We start from the raw sequence: 18,826 nt of genomic DNA on the forward strand, positions 1-18,826 counted from the left end.
AAATCACTCGACAAGTGCCTGCCTTAATGCTTCCGAATGCCTCCGACTGGGTGCTCAGCTCGAATCATTCACTTGAGACCACAATCAGTATTCCATCAAGTCAGTAAGATGCTGATTTAAACTGTAGAGGAGGGAGATGGAAGGTTTCGGAAAGAAAGAAAGTGTAATCATAGGGCCGCATCTGTATGAGAGGATGCAGTCTTTACAGATTTCAGGTGAAGTTTTTGTGGCGATAGAATAGATTAGATTGTGGTTTTCTCAGCCATGGAGCTCAGTGAAGAGTTTGTGCGACTTCTCTCAAAGAATGAGATACTTAATGGATCAACCTTACCTTTTTTTTTTTTTTGGAGGACAGAAAGGACTAAGAGTTGGAGAGAGTAAAAATGAAGTGTAAGGGAAATGGTTTGGAGGTAAGGAGTTAGAGATGATTGCCGTTAGAGTGGAGGAGAGACGTCAGGAGAGGGAGACAAGTGAGGAAATCAGGCAGATGGAGAGAGAGAGAGAGAGAGAGGAGCTTTAGATTTATAGCAAACTGAAGCTCGACTTATAATGTTCTGACAGGCCACCCGGCAGCCTGAGCCACACTTGAAGCTACTTATTCTAACCAGCTGCCATCGTGAACGTTTTACTGCCATCGAGCATTTGAACATTTGTGCACCGATTTCATTTCTAATTGCATTCTCAGTGTAATAGAGTTTACAGGAATCATTCTGGAAATACTTTTCATCTCTTCTTTTCATTTACACTCTTGATTAAGACTAAAAAAAACTGTCTAATCAACAGGTTGATCCCAGTAGTGTTAGTATGCAAATGGTCCTCTCAGTCAGTCAGGTGATACAAGATCTGTGAGACTTTAATTTGGAGCTAATTTCATCCATGTTAGATGCTCTGAAAAGTGTTTGGGCTTTTGCTACAGAAATCATGAAGACAAATTTTCCTTCACAGGACCACTTTAGGAAGGGACTAAAGAAGTCAGGGTTACACAGCCCAGCATTCGTCTGAATTAAGCTTCTGTTGGACAGCTCTGCACCTCACGTTTAGCATCAGCGGCTTATATGTAGCAAGGAGGAGAGTAAAGGTGTGGTGGCAAGTGGGGTGATGGATTCGGGTGTGGTGCATCCGCCTTTCATGCAAGAGACAGAAGTCTAGGTCCGGTCACATGCCTGCAATTAATGTCTTCTTTGGTTTATTACTGTAACCACAATCTTACCACAACCATAATCAAGTGATTTAGTTGCCTCAATGTGTAATTGTTTTTATAAGTGTATAATTACCTGAAGATGAGAATCGTTGTGTTTTTGTTACGTCCGTGTATGTTTTGGTCATTGGATTTTCCGTTCAGAAAAGGATATCAAAAAACTAAAAATGAGTAGTTATTTGATTTTCATTTTAAAATTCAAAAACTGAAATTGAAATTCAAGATATTTTTTCTTTATCAGGGTCAAGAAGGGATGAACAAAACTTTAAAAACTGATTTTCATATCCTGTTTCTAAAAACAAAAGATAAAATTGTTGGAAGACAGAAACAAAAAACAATAAAAGAGTGTGTCTAAGGGAAGAGGACATGACTGCAGAAAAACTAAACCGCATATTTCAGGTGAAAACTAAAAATAACTGCATATGATCAGGAATTTTACCTGACACACTCTTTTATTGTTTTGAAAAACAATGTACTGATCCATGTCCATCAACTTTTGCAGCAGCGTCCTCATATGTGCTCTTACTTTGAAAACGGCAACTTCCGGTCGCACAATATGAAAAAAACTGCCGCTTTTTTGTTTCTGTCTTCCAGCGATTTTATCTTTTGTTTTTTGAAACAGGAAATGAAAATCAACTGTTTTTTTAAAGTTTTGTTTATCCCTTCTTGACCCTGATCATTTCATTTTTTTGTTTTTTAATATCCTTTTCTGAACGGAAAATCCAACACCAAAACATACACGGACCTTGTTACCTTACACCTCTTTTACATTTCCTCTTTCAAGGAGTCTGCTATATTGAACTACATATTTCTGCAGTAGCACAGGATGGACAAACTAAACACTGGCTTTAGATACTGTAGAGGCTTTTGTGAAAAGGTCCTACACACTGGCCCTTTAAGTTTGGCTACCTGTAACCAACAGCTTTCCCCAACATAAGTCTTATAATAGCTGCTAGGATTTAAGATTTATCATTGATCGTCCATAAAGATTTTAGAGACAGATGATCAAAATTGAAGTTACCCCCTTAAAAGTTTATTGAATATATTCTTGGGTTTTGCAAAATCATCTAATATTGAGGGGTTTTTTTTGCAGATAGGGTCAGATTATATTTGAAGTTCAGATCAGGTCAGAAATTTGACTTGATTTAGTTTCGAGTTGGCTCCCTAAAGACTTGCCTGGACTTTTGAAATCAAAAACACTCTGGTTAAGATTCAAACCAACCAAGATTTTTGGATCAGGTAAAATGTTGGAACAATTTAACATTAATAAGAAAATAACTACTAGCACTTCGTGTGTAGCCACACAGCTTACATTTAATTTTGAAGCCTGTGTATTGAAAGCACTTCAGAGTTCAGAGACGTGAAAGACAAAAATATACTTGCAAATTGCTTATGAAGACTTGTCACTTGGTGTCTCAGGCGGTTTGACTTGTTTTCTATTCAATTCTAGCAAAAGACAGCTCTGGTAGGAAGATATGCATATATTTTCTCTGCGTTGTAAGAGAGCTGGGTTGAATTTGAGCTCCATATTAAATAGATCACACATTATAATTTCTTCAGCAGTCCTGGCGGATTTTACAAATCCATTGAGACCTGGATTTAGTTTGATTGAGTGCAGTCTTTGTTTCAACAAATGGTGTGGACCGGATTAAGGCAGGACTTTTGAATTGGTAATTCGAGCTAACAAGTGAGCGATGAAAGCAGAAAAGTGATATCTCTGTTTAAGTAATTCACTTTATCGTGATTGTCTGTGCAGTTTCCTCGTCTGCTCTATTTTCCTTTCATGAGCACTGGGCTGTAAAGGCTCGTCTAAAAGTGTGCCTTTTCATCTGCTTGAGGTAATAAGCCGAAAACAAAATGGAAGGTTTCTGCTCGTAAAAATTAGAGGGAATATATGCAGAAATAGAAAAAGCACATGCTCAGACACAATTCTGGCTTTAAAGGCACTTTGATACAGCGCTTATTTAAAACTCAAATAGCTTGTAAAAAAAAAAGAAAAGAAGAAGAAGCTATCTGTTCACAGTCAGGTTGCTGCAGGATTTGTTTTTATACTAAAGGAACTGACACTGTGATCTCTTTGAATGATACTGATGTAATTTTAAGTGAGTATTCTCAGTCTGTGAGACTGAAACTGCTTTATTCATGTGTGATAAGGGATATGTAGTAGGAAAATATCACAAAACCTCATTTTAATTATTAAAACTCAATTGCAAATGCATTCAAAATGTATCACCTAAAGTCAACTGGGAATATGTGTGACTCCAGAACTTCAGACTATGTGTGCATGTTTTTCAGGAACGTTTGCTTGTCAAATTGCAGGCTCTGCCCTCTAACATCATGTTTATTTTTTATTTTTATTTTTCTCTCAAATTCTTAGCAATGCCCGCAACCCTTTGTTTGTTTGGCTATTTGTTTTGCAGCTCTCTTCGCCTTAACTCACAGAGTAGCCCGGATAAGGTGCCAGCCTCAAGGTTAGCTCCACATGTTTCTTGAAATAATCTTGCTAGACCTGTATTGCTGGGGGCACATCCTCTGAATCCTGGGCTCTCTTACTTATTTATAGAGCCAACCATCCCCTGCCCCCCTCCAACCTCATGCAACACCACTAACACATCACACCCTTTGGCAGTGTCCATCTTCTTCCCCTTGGCCTCAGATCTATGCAAACAGCTTACACTCTGCAGACCTGATTTCACCTGAAGCCATGTCTAACATGAATTATGCCGAAGTTCTTCAGTGTCTCATTAAGATTCGACTGCCCCTCTAGTCGACCCTTTAGAATACTAATGAAACCCTTGAAGCTTGGATCCATAATGTTTTTTAATTAATCAATCAGTAATATATCCATCTGCGTGGTGCAGAGTAAATGCTGAGTATTTAGTGTGGTTGGAGATGCTCTGCATACGTAACTAAACTAAAAATCTTGATTAAGTCAGTCTGGTGGAGAATGCCAATGCCATCATACTTTATCATTTAGGTAAATAAGATGTTCACCATGATCCGTCATATGGTTAATCCATGACATTCTCACTGCATATAAATGACAACGAGATGAAACAAGTTCAGACTCGGGATGATCAGACATCTCTATTTATGCTCACATTAGTCCTGAATTGATTTTGTAATCGGCTGTGCAATTTTAATAAGAGATCATTTGTTATTCATCAGACAAAAATGCCAAATATTCTCTAGTTCCAGCATCTCAAAAAAGTTATCCTTGTCTGTGTTTTATATTATTTTAAACTAAATACTTTTGGGTTTGAGACCGCCACTCTCACAAATAAGGAATTATTTATTTTACTGGCCAAACTATGAATTCATTAATCAGAAAAACAATCAGCAAATCAGCTGTTAATGAAATAATGATTACAAGCATCCTTAGATAATTACTTGGTTAATTGCAAGATGGTGATATTTGTTATTAGCTCATGGTAATGATAATGATTTCCCCATCTTATTGTAATGGATTAATGCATTGTTCAAGTGTAAAAAATTCATACACGATATCTGTATCAATCAGAAAAATAATACTTTCCTTTGTGTTTACCATCAGGCATCCATGAACAGTCAATAAATCAAAAGAATCTGCATCAGTACCAGCAGTATGCTGTCCTGAGAACTGGCTGATGTAAACCAGAGTGAAAGTGTGTCATCACTCGGCATGTTATGATGGTGTTCATGGAACGAGGGTCATACATGCTATGTTTGGCCTTCCAGCTGGTACGACCATTTTTAGTCCTCCGTGTCCTCTGCCGTGGTTAATGAACACTGGCTCGTTCCCCTGATCTTTCTGCCAGGCCAGGGGCTTAAAAATACCCTCAAGAGTCAAAGCCTGTTGATGGCCGCCTCTGATCCTGATAATCAAATCCTCCCCCATGTAGGAGAATAACTGAAAGCATAGCACTTGACTACCCTCTAACTAACAACATCAGAAGCTTTTTTTCACTTTAGCTGCTGACCAGACCGAGGTTTAATAAACTTCCTCTTTTCAGAAAAGTACAACTCTTTCCCTTTTCCTTTCAACAATTTGTGCCATTTTTAATTTGTAATTGTGACCGCTCTGTGTGTGTCAACACCCGGGCTCATATCACAGGCCTCTCCCAGTGGGGTAACAATACTTTCTTTCTATGTGATTACATAGCCTAATAAAGTGGAATGAGTCTGGAGATGTTATCGACTCCAGTTGAAGGATTCATCACATACCTTTGTGCCTTTAAAATTCAGTTGAACAATGTTACAGACTGAAACCTGAGCACCTAAATTTGTTCTTTCTTGGATAGCCTTGCTGCTCTGCAAGCTGAATGTCTGTGAATGAAAATTTTTAACTTTTCAGTTCTATTAGTTCTCCCTCTAAGCGCATTAAAGTAGCATTTATTTCATTTTTATCATATTTAAAAACCCAGATCAACCCAAGTTAAGTACGCGTACAGATCGACAGTAGCACTGTGTCAAATAAATGCTACCCCCATCTTTCAATGTATTGGCACAGTTGGTGCCGTGATGCCACATTGATGTTCAATCAATCAATCAATTCTGTGTTACACCTTTAATCTTACTTCCGTCCAACCCATTACTACACATTTTGAGTTTAGGGCCAATAGACCATGTTTACATGAAAGCATACCCTGTTTTCGAGTTCTGACTCCAGGTCAACACAAGGGTTAATCTACCTTAAATTTTCCTTCAATGCATCATATGGCCAATCCACAATAAGTGTAATTTTACTATTTCAGAGGCAAAGGGACAATGTCTATCTGATTAGTCGTAAACATCACACTCAAACCGGACTTCTTAGACAATTTTGTATCTTCTCGCTGGTATCTGAAACAATGCAGTGCTAATTTCATCCTCTAACCTGTTCGTCTTTTATCCTACCGCAACTTTCCACCAATTTTAAGTATTTTTATCTCTTACGTACGGTGGCCCTGAGAGCTTAAGAAAACACACACAAGTGAACAAACAACTGTGACAACACATTTAGAAGAAAAAGCTACAAGTAGCACAGAACAACTGGTGTGATGAACACTACTGTTGAATGCTTATTGTCCGCCTGAAAAGAAATGACATTTTGACTCATTTTGTAACACTTCTTAAAGATAACTGACTTCAAAAACTTCATGAGTCACAAACCACAACAACAACAGCGTGTTCGATTCTTTTTTAGTATCCACTGGAAGTTTCCGTTGTCATCTTTGTTATGTACTTTTATCATTTCTATATTTGGTTTTGGTTTTGTATTTTCTCTGTTTACAGCATTTCTTCTGAACACTGTGCACGCGTCATCAAATTGCTGAAGATGTTTTCCTTAGTTGCAGTGCTCTCAGGGCTACCATACCATACAAAAAACAGTTTTTTAAGCTACCCTTCTAATAGTTACACTGAGAAAGAAGGCTTCTTTATGTACCAAGAAGGTTGTTTGGATGAAATATCTAAAGAATCATTGACACAACGATAAAATAAACCTACAGCTGTATTGCCACAAATAAAACTACACCATCACATTGTTGTACATACACAGGAAGCACTCTGTCTCTCTTTGTCGCTCTTAAACACACTCACACACACACACACGTATGTAATGCCTCTTCCACCACAGTGATAATTAAGTCCACTGATTGCACTGTATTATGACAAAATTAATGAAGCTTTTAATGAAAATTAGTAACACTTGGCTGAGGCCCAGTGTATCAGGCATGCTTAGCAGCAAGCTGCAGTAAGCATAGTCAGATAAGCAGGGCGAGCCTCCAGCCTACTGAGACAGAACACAGGGAGTCAGTGAAGCTGTGCAGTTGCTCCGACTACCACGTCTTTGTACGCGCTCAAAATATCACCATCCACGCGTTATGTACGATCTGCAGGGCAGCTCTTTGCTGAGGCACTAATTATAATCTGCTGTTTTGGTGCTCTAATTGTTTCAGCTTCAGTCTACAGGGAGAATATTATTTGCAGAGGTAATCCTCGTTGGCTGGGTGCCAGTGTAAATATCAGCGCTGCATTTTAAAACCAGGATAGTCAAAAGTTTGGTGCTAAAAGGTCAAACTTCTCATTTATCTCACACTGTGTGAAATGATTTAGTATCAGCGAGGACAATAAAACTTTTCCAAGACCCAGCTCTGTTCAGAGTGGTTAGCTGAAAATGGCTGCTCCATTATCATTCATCAATGATAATAGCACTGTCACACAAGGAGAAAGAAACAAACACATTTCCTATATGAATGAGGCATCATGCTGTCGTATTGCTATAATGTGGAGTAAACAGATAATTTACAGCCAAGTCAAGAAGCAGTAGGATTAAGTGCTTTGTCATCCTGATCTTGTACAAGTACTCTTCCAGGGCGCTGCACTGATCTGTCTCTTCCTCTTTGAATCCCCCACCGAATAGCTCTGTGTCAGCCTGGCTGTAAGCATGGAGACTGCGTGGGACCCAATAAATGCAAGTGCCACCCCGGCTTCACTGGCAAGACCTGCAATCAAGGTGAGCTCTCGAAAACAAAGCTGTTACTTTGCAGTTGCATGTGACTTGTTTTATTTGTCACAGGGTGCTGGAATTGAAACATAAACCTCAAAGACAGAAAGAGGGAAAGTCAGAATATGTGGTCCTCCTTGCACACTCATGATTCAAATCCACTGCAACGCGCAGGCCTGCTGACGTGCCCCTGCCCCGAGCAATAGCAGGGTAATTATTGTTTATTGTGGCCAGATCTCCACCGCATAACACCAGCATTTTAAAGTTGCCACTTACTCACGGAGCGGAAGCTGGTTTTCCGACAGTGCTGAGGTGCTTTTAATGACAAGTGGAGGAGGTGGAGAGAGAGAGCTGAATCAGCTCGAATGGAAACGAGTGGTGAGGCCATGTTGAATGATCCCGGGAGTGTATCCTCTCCTGTGAAGATAACATCTCAATTACTGACCTGAGATAACTTGGCTTGGCTGTGTGGAACCAACGCTATTGAAAGAGTGTGCGTGCGTGTGTGTGTGCGTGTGTATGTGTGTGTGTGTGTGTGTGTGCGTGAGCTTGAGTGTGTGTTTGAGCTTTTGTGCATTTTCATCACTGACTGACGGATTGGACACGTTGAAAAGTGTTAAAGCTTCCTAGTTGGATGTAAGTTGACGTGCATCCCGGCGGTTTGAAAATACTTGTGGAATTCACGCCCTGAGACAGAAATAGGATAGTGTGTAATTAAAAACAAGGGTTGGGGTGGTGGAGGAGAAGGGGGTTGGGGTGTTGAAATCCTTTCCGGAATGTTCCAAATGACTCATCCTGCATTTCGAAGCTATAGGTGGCTCCTGTCTGCCCGGCCAGACGGCTGTACTTTGTCTTAATCTGCAACAAAGGGGAGAGGAAAAAGGATCAGCGTCCCATATCCAACTACAATGGACTTTGCTGCCAACCATTCAGACTGACTTATCTGACAAATGTGATTCCAAGACCTTTCAAGATGAAACTGTACTTTCAAGTATCCATCGAACCCTCATTTGTCCAATAAGCTCTAGACGCTTTTACAGAGCTTACCATTTTACTCAGCTTTGAGTGGCAGACTTGCCCTTTCAGCCTATTTAGGTGGAGATAACCTTGGGTTCTGTTTTGAGCTGGCACAAGCTATGGAAACCAATTTAATTATTCAGAAGCCATAGATTAGATTTTCTCATTTAAATGCAGCCTCCGTTAAACATTGATTTGAGGTTTACTATTGATGTGCCAGGTGGCCGATGTTTCGAAAGCATTCTAATATCCTGTCCCTCTGAAGCACTGCAGTCATCTCGAGGAGTCGACTGGAGGAGTGAAATCATTTGCCCAGAGCTGCTCCCCTGACCTCTGTGCTGCTAAAGGTCAAGGAGTCACCCTGACACACTGTAAACTTAACATTTAGAATTAATTTAATGTAAATATGTTTTATTGAGGCAGAAGTATATCATAAATATGGACAGCTGTACACATCCATCTGTTACGATTATATTACATGTGATTAAAAAACAGCAAGTTGATAACTTTGGTAACAGGCAAACATCAAGCACGTACAGCAACACGAGACACAACAGACGGCTAATATTACTTATTAGTCCAACAGCTTGGCGTCTGTGTTTCAGCCTTTTTTTACACAAAGCTCTTGCCGACTAAAAAATGTACTTTTGTCTGACGGTTTCTGGCTCGGTCAGCTTTCTGTCAACATTCCCTTTGGTCTCCTCTCCTCTGTCATTTTGTCCAAAATGACAGCTGATGAGCACAGATATGTTACCCGCTTGCCCAGCTCCAGTTCTGGCACGACACCATCTCTGCTCCTCGTCAAACATTTAAACGATTAGTTGGACTTGTTAAAGGTTAGGGTTAGTCATTCTAGGAAATGTGCTCTCTAATCCAATGCTCTTTATTCAAATTCAGCAAATATCTCCTCACGGTCTGCTGGCTTTCAAATGGGTAAATGGGAAACAAAGTGGCTTGTACATAGACACACAACACTATCGTATTATTCCAACCATTTCAGCCATAATTTGTGTTAGGAAATATTAAATTAGCTCACGGAGCGGAAGCTCACTTTCTAGTTTGCAAAGATATACTGTTATTGTGATATATAGTTGCAGGATAGCTGTGAGTATCTGGAGAATCATCCTCTCTGCGTTTTATCTGTACAGCAGCTTTACAAGTTCATTAACTACATAACTAATGGCATTTTTTACATTACATGTACCTGTTTCTTTGTTGCCACTATATCATAGTATTTGTTATGTTAATGGTTTCAGAATCACCGACCCCATCTATAAATGAGAAGAAAGGTGATCAGCACATTAGCAGACTACACAGCATGCATTATTGAAGAGTTAAAACACACAAAAGAAGGACGCAGTGGAAACTACTGAATCCATGATTGTTTCTTCATATAATAATAAAAACAATGGTTTGCAGCCAATTTGGCCCCTTCCCCATTTTGGACCAATTATTCAAATTCGGTTCAGTCAACTCACATTTACAGGGCAGCATGAAAAATGATATTTATTAGTTGAACCAGCTTAAAGTGGTTGACACTCCAGCTTTTAACTCACCTAATAATAATTTCTGCTGAGATGTCTCCAATCAAGATGCACAATGCATAATGAGTGGAGTTAAGCATTCGAATATTTCAGTGCAGACTGACTGGATAGACACCTGCACGCGAAGAGAGATATTTTGCGTGTTCGCACAAATGGACACATTCTTTTGCACCGAGTGGAAGGTGTGGTCAGAATGTGTGACCCTGAAGGCGCTCTGATTAAGAGGTGTCAAACACCTTAAGAACATCAGTTGTATGGAGCGACAACAAACCACAGGAAACACGAGTGTTTGCACTAAACACAACCACGGCTGATACTATACTGTATCGATTTCAGCACTCTAAGAATCAAAGCCATATTTTTACGCTGTTAAACTGTTATGAGCTAGTTCTGGTATTTAGAGATTTATGCTTCAAGGACTACCCGTCTGTTTTTAGTGCTAGTGCTCTTTTTCACCTGCCAAAAAAAGTTCACCTCGGTGTTGATTTCACTTTTATACCCTTTCCTATCCGGAAAAAATCTCAAGACCTGATTAAGGGGCACTCAGCTGTCAAGAATAATAACCTCGACTTTGAGGATCCCTCTCATTTTTTGAAAGCGCTTCACCTTTGGTGCTGATGAGAATTGTGTCTGTCATACAGCATGGTGAGGGAAGATGAATACGCTCTCGCTGCACAAATAAACTCATTATAGCGATAATCTGTTTAACAATTTGGCAGCACGCTCCCCCTGCTGATCCAATCATTTTAATAAGATGATTATTCCATGCAGGTGGATTTAATTAGGAGTAGTTGACCTGCTGTTAAGACACTATTAAAAGATTTTGCTGGAGGAATGACGTCTAAGACATCAGAAGCAATACAGCTGCAGATCCTCCAGATGCTGCTTTCTTCTTCTCCCCTCTCGTCTGTCAGCCAACTATATAATTAATGCCTCTTCAAGTATTTGGCACTGCAGTTAAAGTACGTATACAGTCTGTTTCTATATCTGTTGTTAGAATATTAGCTAATATCTGGACCATTCGCTGCTTTATCTTGGCAGAGCCACATGGCCTGTCTCCAAAAACTTTATGAGTACTTCCACTAATCTTCTCATGAACTGAATCCAGCCTAGGTGTAGACAGACACTTTGGGGTTGTTGGTTTAGAAGTCGATCTCTCTCTGTCACTGTTTGTCTTCCTGGCTATCTGCTGTTGGCTGTCAAACAGCTGCAAGTATTAGGTATGCATGCATGTCATCACACTGTGTATTTTCCTTCAATTATCATCTAATCACTCCAAATTATGTTTGTTTTATCAGTGTTCTCTTTTATAACACGGTCATTAAAGGGGAGGGGGGGGGCATATTTGACCTTAACTGAACTCTGTGAGTGATCCTACTCAATATATTATACTCAATATAGAACACTCTGGCAGTGCAGCAGTATGTCCTTATGCCACGTGCAGGACAGTCCTCTTACTGTCCTATTAGTGAGCCAATGAGAAGAGATGGAGAGTAGCAGGAAGGTGTCGCATGGATACGGACTCTTTTAAAGCAGTGTTAAAATCTCAGCACCTTAACCAAGTGATTGTGAAAAGACAAGATCAATAATGTCATCATCCTCTCGCACGGTTATTTATCATGTTGCACAACTTCTGCCCCATTTAATAAATCTCAGAAACTACTAGCTCACAAAAAAAAAACTGTAGCAAGACTCATTTAGCACTAGAAATTTAAATCATCAGTGGACAGATTAATATTTTAAATGGATTAATGTGGATTGTGAGCATGTTGTTTTATGAACAACATGCGGGTGGTTCTGAGCCCCCTTAGTTGGTAAACTGTCAATACCAAGGCTGTCCTACGTGTTTCCACAGAGCACAGTGGCCTAATCAAAGCTATTTTGCTATTTTAGATTGAAATCCTTATAATCCAAGCTAATGGTCTTCAAACACTGACATGCGTGCATCAGTCCGACTCGGTTCAGAGATCACAGAGCTTGTGGTCTAACCTCAAAACCCCAAACGTTAATTATCCAAAGCTTCTGTCCTTCTATCTATCTAAGAATATAAACTAGGGTTAGTTCAACTGCTAATTTTGAGGTTCAGGAAAGATGTTCAAATGAAAAATATCATAAATGTGATGCTTTTATATTGCTTGCATGCCTACACACATCTGTATTGGAACAAAGGCAAGGTTTTTATAAGTGCTGCATTAGGTAGATGTCTCAGTTAATGGCTGTTACACATCCAAGTGTTAAAAAGAAGGTTACCGCATCCCTCAACAAGGAAATGCTTGAATGATCCGAAGCATGTAAAACAGTCAGAGGTAGCTGTATCACCTTCCTGTCACTTAACAATAGGTATTGTTACCTTACCGCCGGGGGAAAGGTCGCTGGATGGATAGATGGATAGACAGAAAAGGGGGAGGGGCTGAAATTCTAGAGGCTGGAGTGTTTGTAGTCGAGCAATGATTTGCTCCTTTAAATGGTAACTCCTGTCTACCTTTGAACCTCCAGATACAAATTGAGACGGGATCCTCTGAATCCGGTGAGATACTGTAATTCTCTCAGATCCTATTTCACCCTCATGACAAAAAAAGGAATGCAGACAAGACAGTCCAGGGCGGAGAGGAGAAGTGACACGAAAACACTTTCACTCTTTCTCCCATGTGCACTCCAATTTTTTTTTTTCATGTCCAATTCCCACAAATGTAATCCTCTTTGCTGCATAATGTTCCTCTTTACTTTTCAGGAATGTGGTGTGGTCAGAGGTGTTCTAATCCATTTGGTTGATGCTTTTCATTCTCACTACATCTCTCCCTCTCTCTCTCTCTCTCTCTGTCTCTCCTTCTCACTCTTCACTACCCTTAACTACTTTATCTTCAACCAAACCCCCGTCTTCTTCCCGCTTCCCCCACCCCATGCCCTCTAACCCATTTTCTTTTGTCTAAAGAAGAAGAGGTGGACTATTTAACCCCACCAGTGTGGGCCAGTCACCTTCCTCTCTTTTTCCCTGTGGATCATCAGCCGGCGAGAGTAGTGACGGAGGGTGAGATTCGTCGATCAACAACAGCTTCTCCTTCTTCCCCACCTCAGCAACATGCATGGTGCTGCACTGTGCGGACTGAAGAGGGCGGGGAGTGAATGTCACTTTCAGATATTTTCTTACTGCTTCCTGTCCTCCCCCTGGCAGAAGAGACACCCACCAACAGCAGCTTTTCAGTAGAAATTCAAGCATGACTGCCAAGCATGTCACAGTCTTTACCTCTCTTTCTAAGAAAAAGTCTCTCAGTACCAAAGAGCCATCATGATTTGTCCTTTTTGCACTGCCCCAGTCTTCGCTCTCATTTTCCACTCCAGTTTTTTTTGAGCACCTGGAACAAAGAGTTCCTCCTTCTCTTTAAAACCACCATCGACATGGACTCAGCACTCATGACTCCTCCATCGCTGCAAGCACAAGGCCTTAAGTTCTTACCAAGTGTTATCTTCTTTAGAGACAAGCATATCCCTAAGAAAAAAGCCCCTGCTAATCTCTGTCAGTGATAGAGGCGTGTCGGGAATGTAGCATAGCATACCTCAGTGGAGCTGACCCAATAAATCACTCCACTTTGCATCACTTCAGATGTGTCTTAGCGGTTCATTTACCGTACAGTGAACACCCTAGAGGGACTGTCCACCCCTGCTATCACCCAGGTTTCTGCAGTCCTGGGGCCGTGTCGAACTGTCAATCCGTGGTCATGTCTGTCTGTTATCTTACAGTTTTTCCATCCCTCTGTGCCCTCTCTCAGTCTCGTCCTTTGTGTCCTCTTTCCTTCTTGTCTGTTTTTTTTATATTTTTTCTACATAGAGGAAACCATGGCTGTCTCTTGTATCTGGCATGTGCTGATGCTCACGGAGCTGCCTCTGTCTGAGAATGTGACCACTTCAATAATCCCTCATTTACATTTTTAAGCTGTTTTTTTCCTTTTCAGTGCAACGGGCAAGTGGAGACCTGTTTCTCTGACACACTGACAATGGACAGTGTTGCTATGGTTTTCTGTAATCGCAGTAATGGGAATGCCAGTTGTTTACTGTGAAAACCAGGGAGGAAAACAGGGTTGACACCGTTAATTAAAAAATGTGAAAGGTGTCGATGTGTGTGTGCGTGTAAGGGTGAGTGCTGTGGACATTATCTTGTAGGAGAGAGAAACTGTTGTAGGGTTTGGATACTGACTCTGAAAATGACCAGAGCTAAGCCTTCTTACAAGGACCGGACAAATCATTTTAAGTTTAGTTTATTTTTATATGGAATTGAGAAACATTAATATCTCTCCAGGAAGAAAGTTATTTTCAACAGGCTTTTAAAAGAAGACTCTAAAAAAATTATTTCATATTCATTTAATGCATGCCAGCTATAGTGCAAAAGCAGTTTCAATGCAATTTTTGACAGGCTACAAGACAAGTTGTGTGTGTGCGGTGCTATTTCGACATTCATTTTGGCATGACATTGCACCTGCGTTTCTGTAGAGAAGCTCATTTTGGATGCCAGAAATCAGACAGCAAAAATATCGTGGCTTGTTGGTTTAGCTTCAAGAGGCAAACACACAGATCTAACATTTCAGGAAGATTTGATCCCTTATATTCATCCAATCATTATTATTATATGTACGGATAAATATAGATTTAATAACATTTTGCTTGCTTGGCACACATCCAAGTTTCATAGAATAAAAATGTTTGCTCCTTGTTATCTTTACTCTTGTTTTCAGTGAAAGTAACACTATAAATATTTCATTTGAGTTGCCCTCATGTAACAACTGCATTTACAAACTGACCCCTATATATCCAGAAGAATTTATAGTCATGAAACATGACGGAAAGCTTGGTGGCACTTGGTAAGATTCAAGAAGCAGATGGTCTGTCGTGTCTGTTCACTCAGCCAACATGACTGTAGCAGGCCAGAAGTTACCATGAGGTCTGTGGATATACAAACTGGGCATCTGCTCCGTCATTTACCCAAATTAATCTATGGTATCTGTTAAATATTGGAGGTATGTGGCACTCAAAGTATGCACCCCGCATGTGTCCGCAGAGCTAAACAGGGCTCCATATACAATGCGGCAGGCCAAGATGAAAACGACCCCTCCTGTGCTGTACAGTGAGATGAAGTCTATTTGTGATGCTTCTACTGTATCCCAGAAACAGGGGGCTGATATTCATAGTTTAAGTTATTTATATTTCTTGGAGCCTGTGTCATCATTCAAGCGTGATGGATTCCTGCATAGTTTCAAGTGGGATTTTTTTTCTCCTTTTGGGCCCAGCACTCCCAAGGGACCCCATATTTGGGTCAGGGGCTGCAAAAAAAATAGTTTTGGTGTTGTATGGAATAAATAAGGGAAAAATACACTCCTGTTAATAGTTGTCTCCACCTCAACTTCCAAAAGTCTTGAAACTCTACCTAAACTCTTATTTAGAAATAAAGCAGTAGGCCAAGAGTGGCCTTAAATTCTTTCATCCTTTCATAATCTGAGCCTTTATTCGATCGTTTAAAAGAATATTTCAAACATCCAGCAATATTAAGATCAATGACATGGCAAATTTTAACAGACAAACTGAAAGATTTAATTTCTAAGATCTGAATATTTATTGTTTTGATGAACAATGAACTGTGTTACTAAAGTATATGCACTGTTACCTTTCCTAAATGTTAGTAAAAGTCAGAAGAAGTATAAATACATTTTGAAACACACACTGTTCTTTTAGAAATGACTGTGAGCAAGAGCTTGGGCCATGAAGAGGGCGATCTAGTAACTATACTATAACCAATTCAGTGTGAACATGCCTCACCATCCAGTCCCTCTTCAATTCAATACTTCTCTGCAGGAGAACTAACACTATTTTCTTGACGAGAAAACGTAATCTTGAACATTACACTCAGAGGAGAAAGCACATTTGAAGCAAACTGAAATGAAAAATATTCCTTTGTGTCAGAGCGGCATAACTCCAGGCTACTCTGTAATCCTTGTCTTTCTCGAAGCATGACTGCGAGACAGAATCAAGAACCCGCTTAAATAATCGAATGTGCTCAAATAGACACATACGACACAACAAACGTTCTTAATTACAGCAATGAGAGTAATTTGTTACTCTCCACCGTTAATGGCAGCATAATCAATATTCTTTTAAAACAATGAATGCATATTGTATAGCAGAAAAAAGCACAGGTACTTAGTAGTAGTCTAGTCAGGACACTCTTGTCAATCTTTAACCATTTATTACAACATGTCATGCATTTTAGTTTGGCGTTACAGTTAGAGCTCTACTCGTGTAGGGGAAATCTTGAGCATGCTTGAACAGGACAACTCTGAGCTCATAACCCCCGCAAAACCTGAGATACACAACATTTGATGAAGAGAAGATAAACACACCTGAAGATGCTGGTGGAGGAGGTGATGGTAGATTAAAGGCAGCAAGTGATGTGCATCGGAGAAGATTAAATGACGTGTGACTATAATGGGATCTAAACTAATGCAATTCTCCATTAATGATGGCTCAGACTTATTTAGATGTCCTAGTATGTCACCATGCACAGTGCCACTATTTCTGAATCCAGCACACCTAAATGGAATACAAACATATATTAACTAAGCTGTAAGAAAAGGGTGATACAGGTAAACTTTTTATACATGGATGTCTAAAGATTAACAGTAATGATTGTTCAAGCGAGCCAGTGAGCCGGCAGGAAAACAATACTAAGGTGCTTTGACATGTCAAATATCAAGCTCTTATTGGTTGATTTCCTACAATTTAGACTTTTTTAATGAGGACACAGGTACAGGTGTAACTGAAACATTAATGGTGTCTCTGTTCCAGTTAGGAAGGTCAATAAGGGAGGTAACATACACAACACTAGGCCCCTGAGACTGAAATACCTAACTAGAAGAAAAACATGATCAGTGTTATTCAGAACGCTTTTCCTGCTATGCCATGTCAAAATGTCTTCCACTATAGAGCTCTGGGTTGGTTGTTTTGCTACAGTTTTAATGTCACTTTACTTTAGTTACATTTCTTGAAATAAGATTTCAGCTGAATCTACTGGAGGAATAAATAAACATGAGTATATTTATTTGTTTTTGCCACTGTAAACCCTTCACATAGCGGACACGGTAACTAATAACATTAATGGTGGCTCTGTTCCATTTAGGAGCATCAATAAGTCATACCCGTGAGGCAGCGAATACAACTCTGGGGCCCTGCAACTGAAATATCCGAATGGAATGCAGATATTAATAATGTTATTAGTTACACCTGTGTTTACTAGTCAAAGTGTCTGCTCTGAGGTGGCTGTAATGACTTTAATTTGCATAAGCATTTGACAGGTGTTGAGCTTTCGGCGTATTCCTTTCTCCCAGGAGCTCGCCCGGCTCGCCCCAAGTCAGACAGCATCATTTTTAAATAAAATAAAAAAAAGATTTTCATGGGCTGTTGTGAGATTTCTCTTCTTTTATGCCTGCATATAAAAAAAACACTAGAATTATAGGTATCTATCAAAGGATGGAGCAGCGACTACCACATGAACTTGTTGTGAGTCAGACGGTATAATAGCATCTTTTATCACTTGCAGGTAATGGGCAGGTTGACAGTTCACACTGGCTTCCTGTTAAACCATCAAAGAGGGGAGATGCAGGCTTGTCAGAACATGGCAACACTTCACTTCCTCAAAAACACCCCCCCACCCCTTTCAAAACACACACATTAGCGCGGACACAGATGGACAGAAAACTCAAATCCGCACGTAAATGGATGGGCGAGGTTAAACATGATTGACCTCTTCACCTTTGCCCTCTGACTAATCTCACCTCTGTGTGTGTCTATCTCTCTGTCCTCCAGTCCACTCACGCTGTCTCTCTCTCTCTCTCTCTGCCTGCAGATCTGAATGAGTGTGGGCTGAAGCCGAGGCCTTGTAAACACAGGTGCATGAACACATATGGGAGTTACAAGTGCTACTGCCTCAACGGCTACATGCTGATGCCTGACGGGACCTGTGGAAGTGAGTCTGCCTCCCGAAAGCACACGCACACACTCACATCTCTCTTTGATTGCGCACACACACTGTTTGTGTTACTGTCTGAAATGTGGACATTTTCATTCATGTGGTTCCTTTTTTTCCCCCCTCATAATCTCCTCTCTGCTTTTGTAGCCTTGATGTGCTACTGTGAAGCCTCCCCTCACTTCACGATAAATGTATTCATCTCTATGCCTGCGCAAGGCAATGCAGATGACATATGCTCTCTATTATAAAATATGTTTTCCCAATCGTGTGAGTACCTCTGACAGCAGACTCACAATGCTTTGATAGAATGTTTTGATTAAAGCCCCGTGTTGATTTGCTTCATTATAGCAGCTCCACAGTCTGGAGAACCCCTGCGAAGAGCCCTAAGAGGGCTTAAATGAAAAATGTGAAAGACACACAATCTTTTAGACCCTCAAGTGAATGTACAGTTCTTATTGGTTGCCCTAAGGTATTCCACAGAATTGGAGTCGCTGCCTGTACATGTCTCTCTGTAAATTCTGTTTCCCATCTGATAACTACTTTCAGCTCACGTTCCCACTCGAGGATGGCGTGACTCCCGGTACCTCATT

At 40.3% G+C, this 18,826-nt stretch overlaps 1 protein-coding gene across 4 annotated transcripts in view; it reads left to right on the top strand.

Annotated features, from left to right (window-relative positions):
* The window catches only part of npnta (nephronectin a), a 49,459-nt gene that overhangs the window by 11,478 nt on the left and 19,155 nt on the right, over positions 1-18,826 (top strand). Inside the window, exons 3-6 of one of the 4 annotated variants that reach the window (XM_019255285.2) lie at positions 3,619-3,669; positions 7,581-7,673; positions 13,158-13,253; positions 18,114-18,233. In XM_019255285.2, coding sequence (XP_019110830.2) covers positions 3,619-3,669; positions 7,581-7,673; positions 13,158-13,253; positions 18,114-18,233 — 360 coding nt within the window. The remainder of the gene's footprint in view (positions 1-3,618; positions 3,670-7,580; positions 7,674-13,157; positions 13,254-18,113; positions 18,234-18,826) is intronic. The other 3 variants (XM_010740931.3, XM_019255286.2, XM_010740932.3) reach the window with 3 other exon arrangements.

This window comes from Larimichthys crocea, chromosome X (genome assembly GCF_000972845.2).
Source record: "Larimichthys crocea isolate SSNF chromosome X, L_crocea_2.0, whole genome shotgun sequence".
In the NCBI taxonomy this organism is placed as follows: Eukaryota; Metazoa; Chordata; class Actinopteri; family Sciaenidae; genus Larimichthys; species Larimichthys crocea.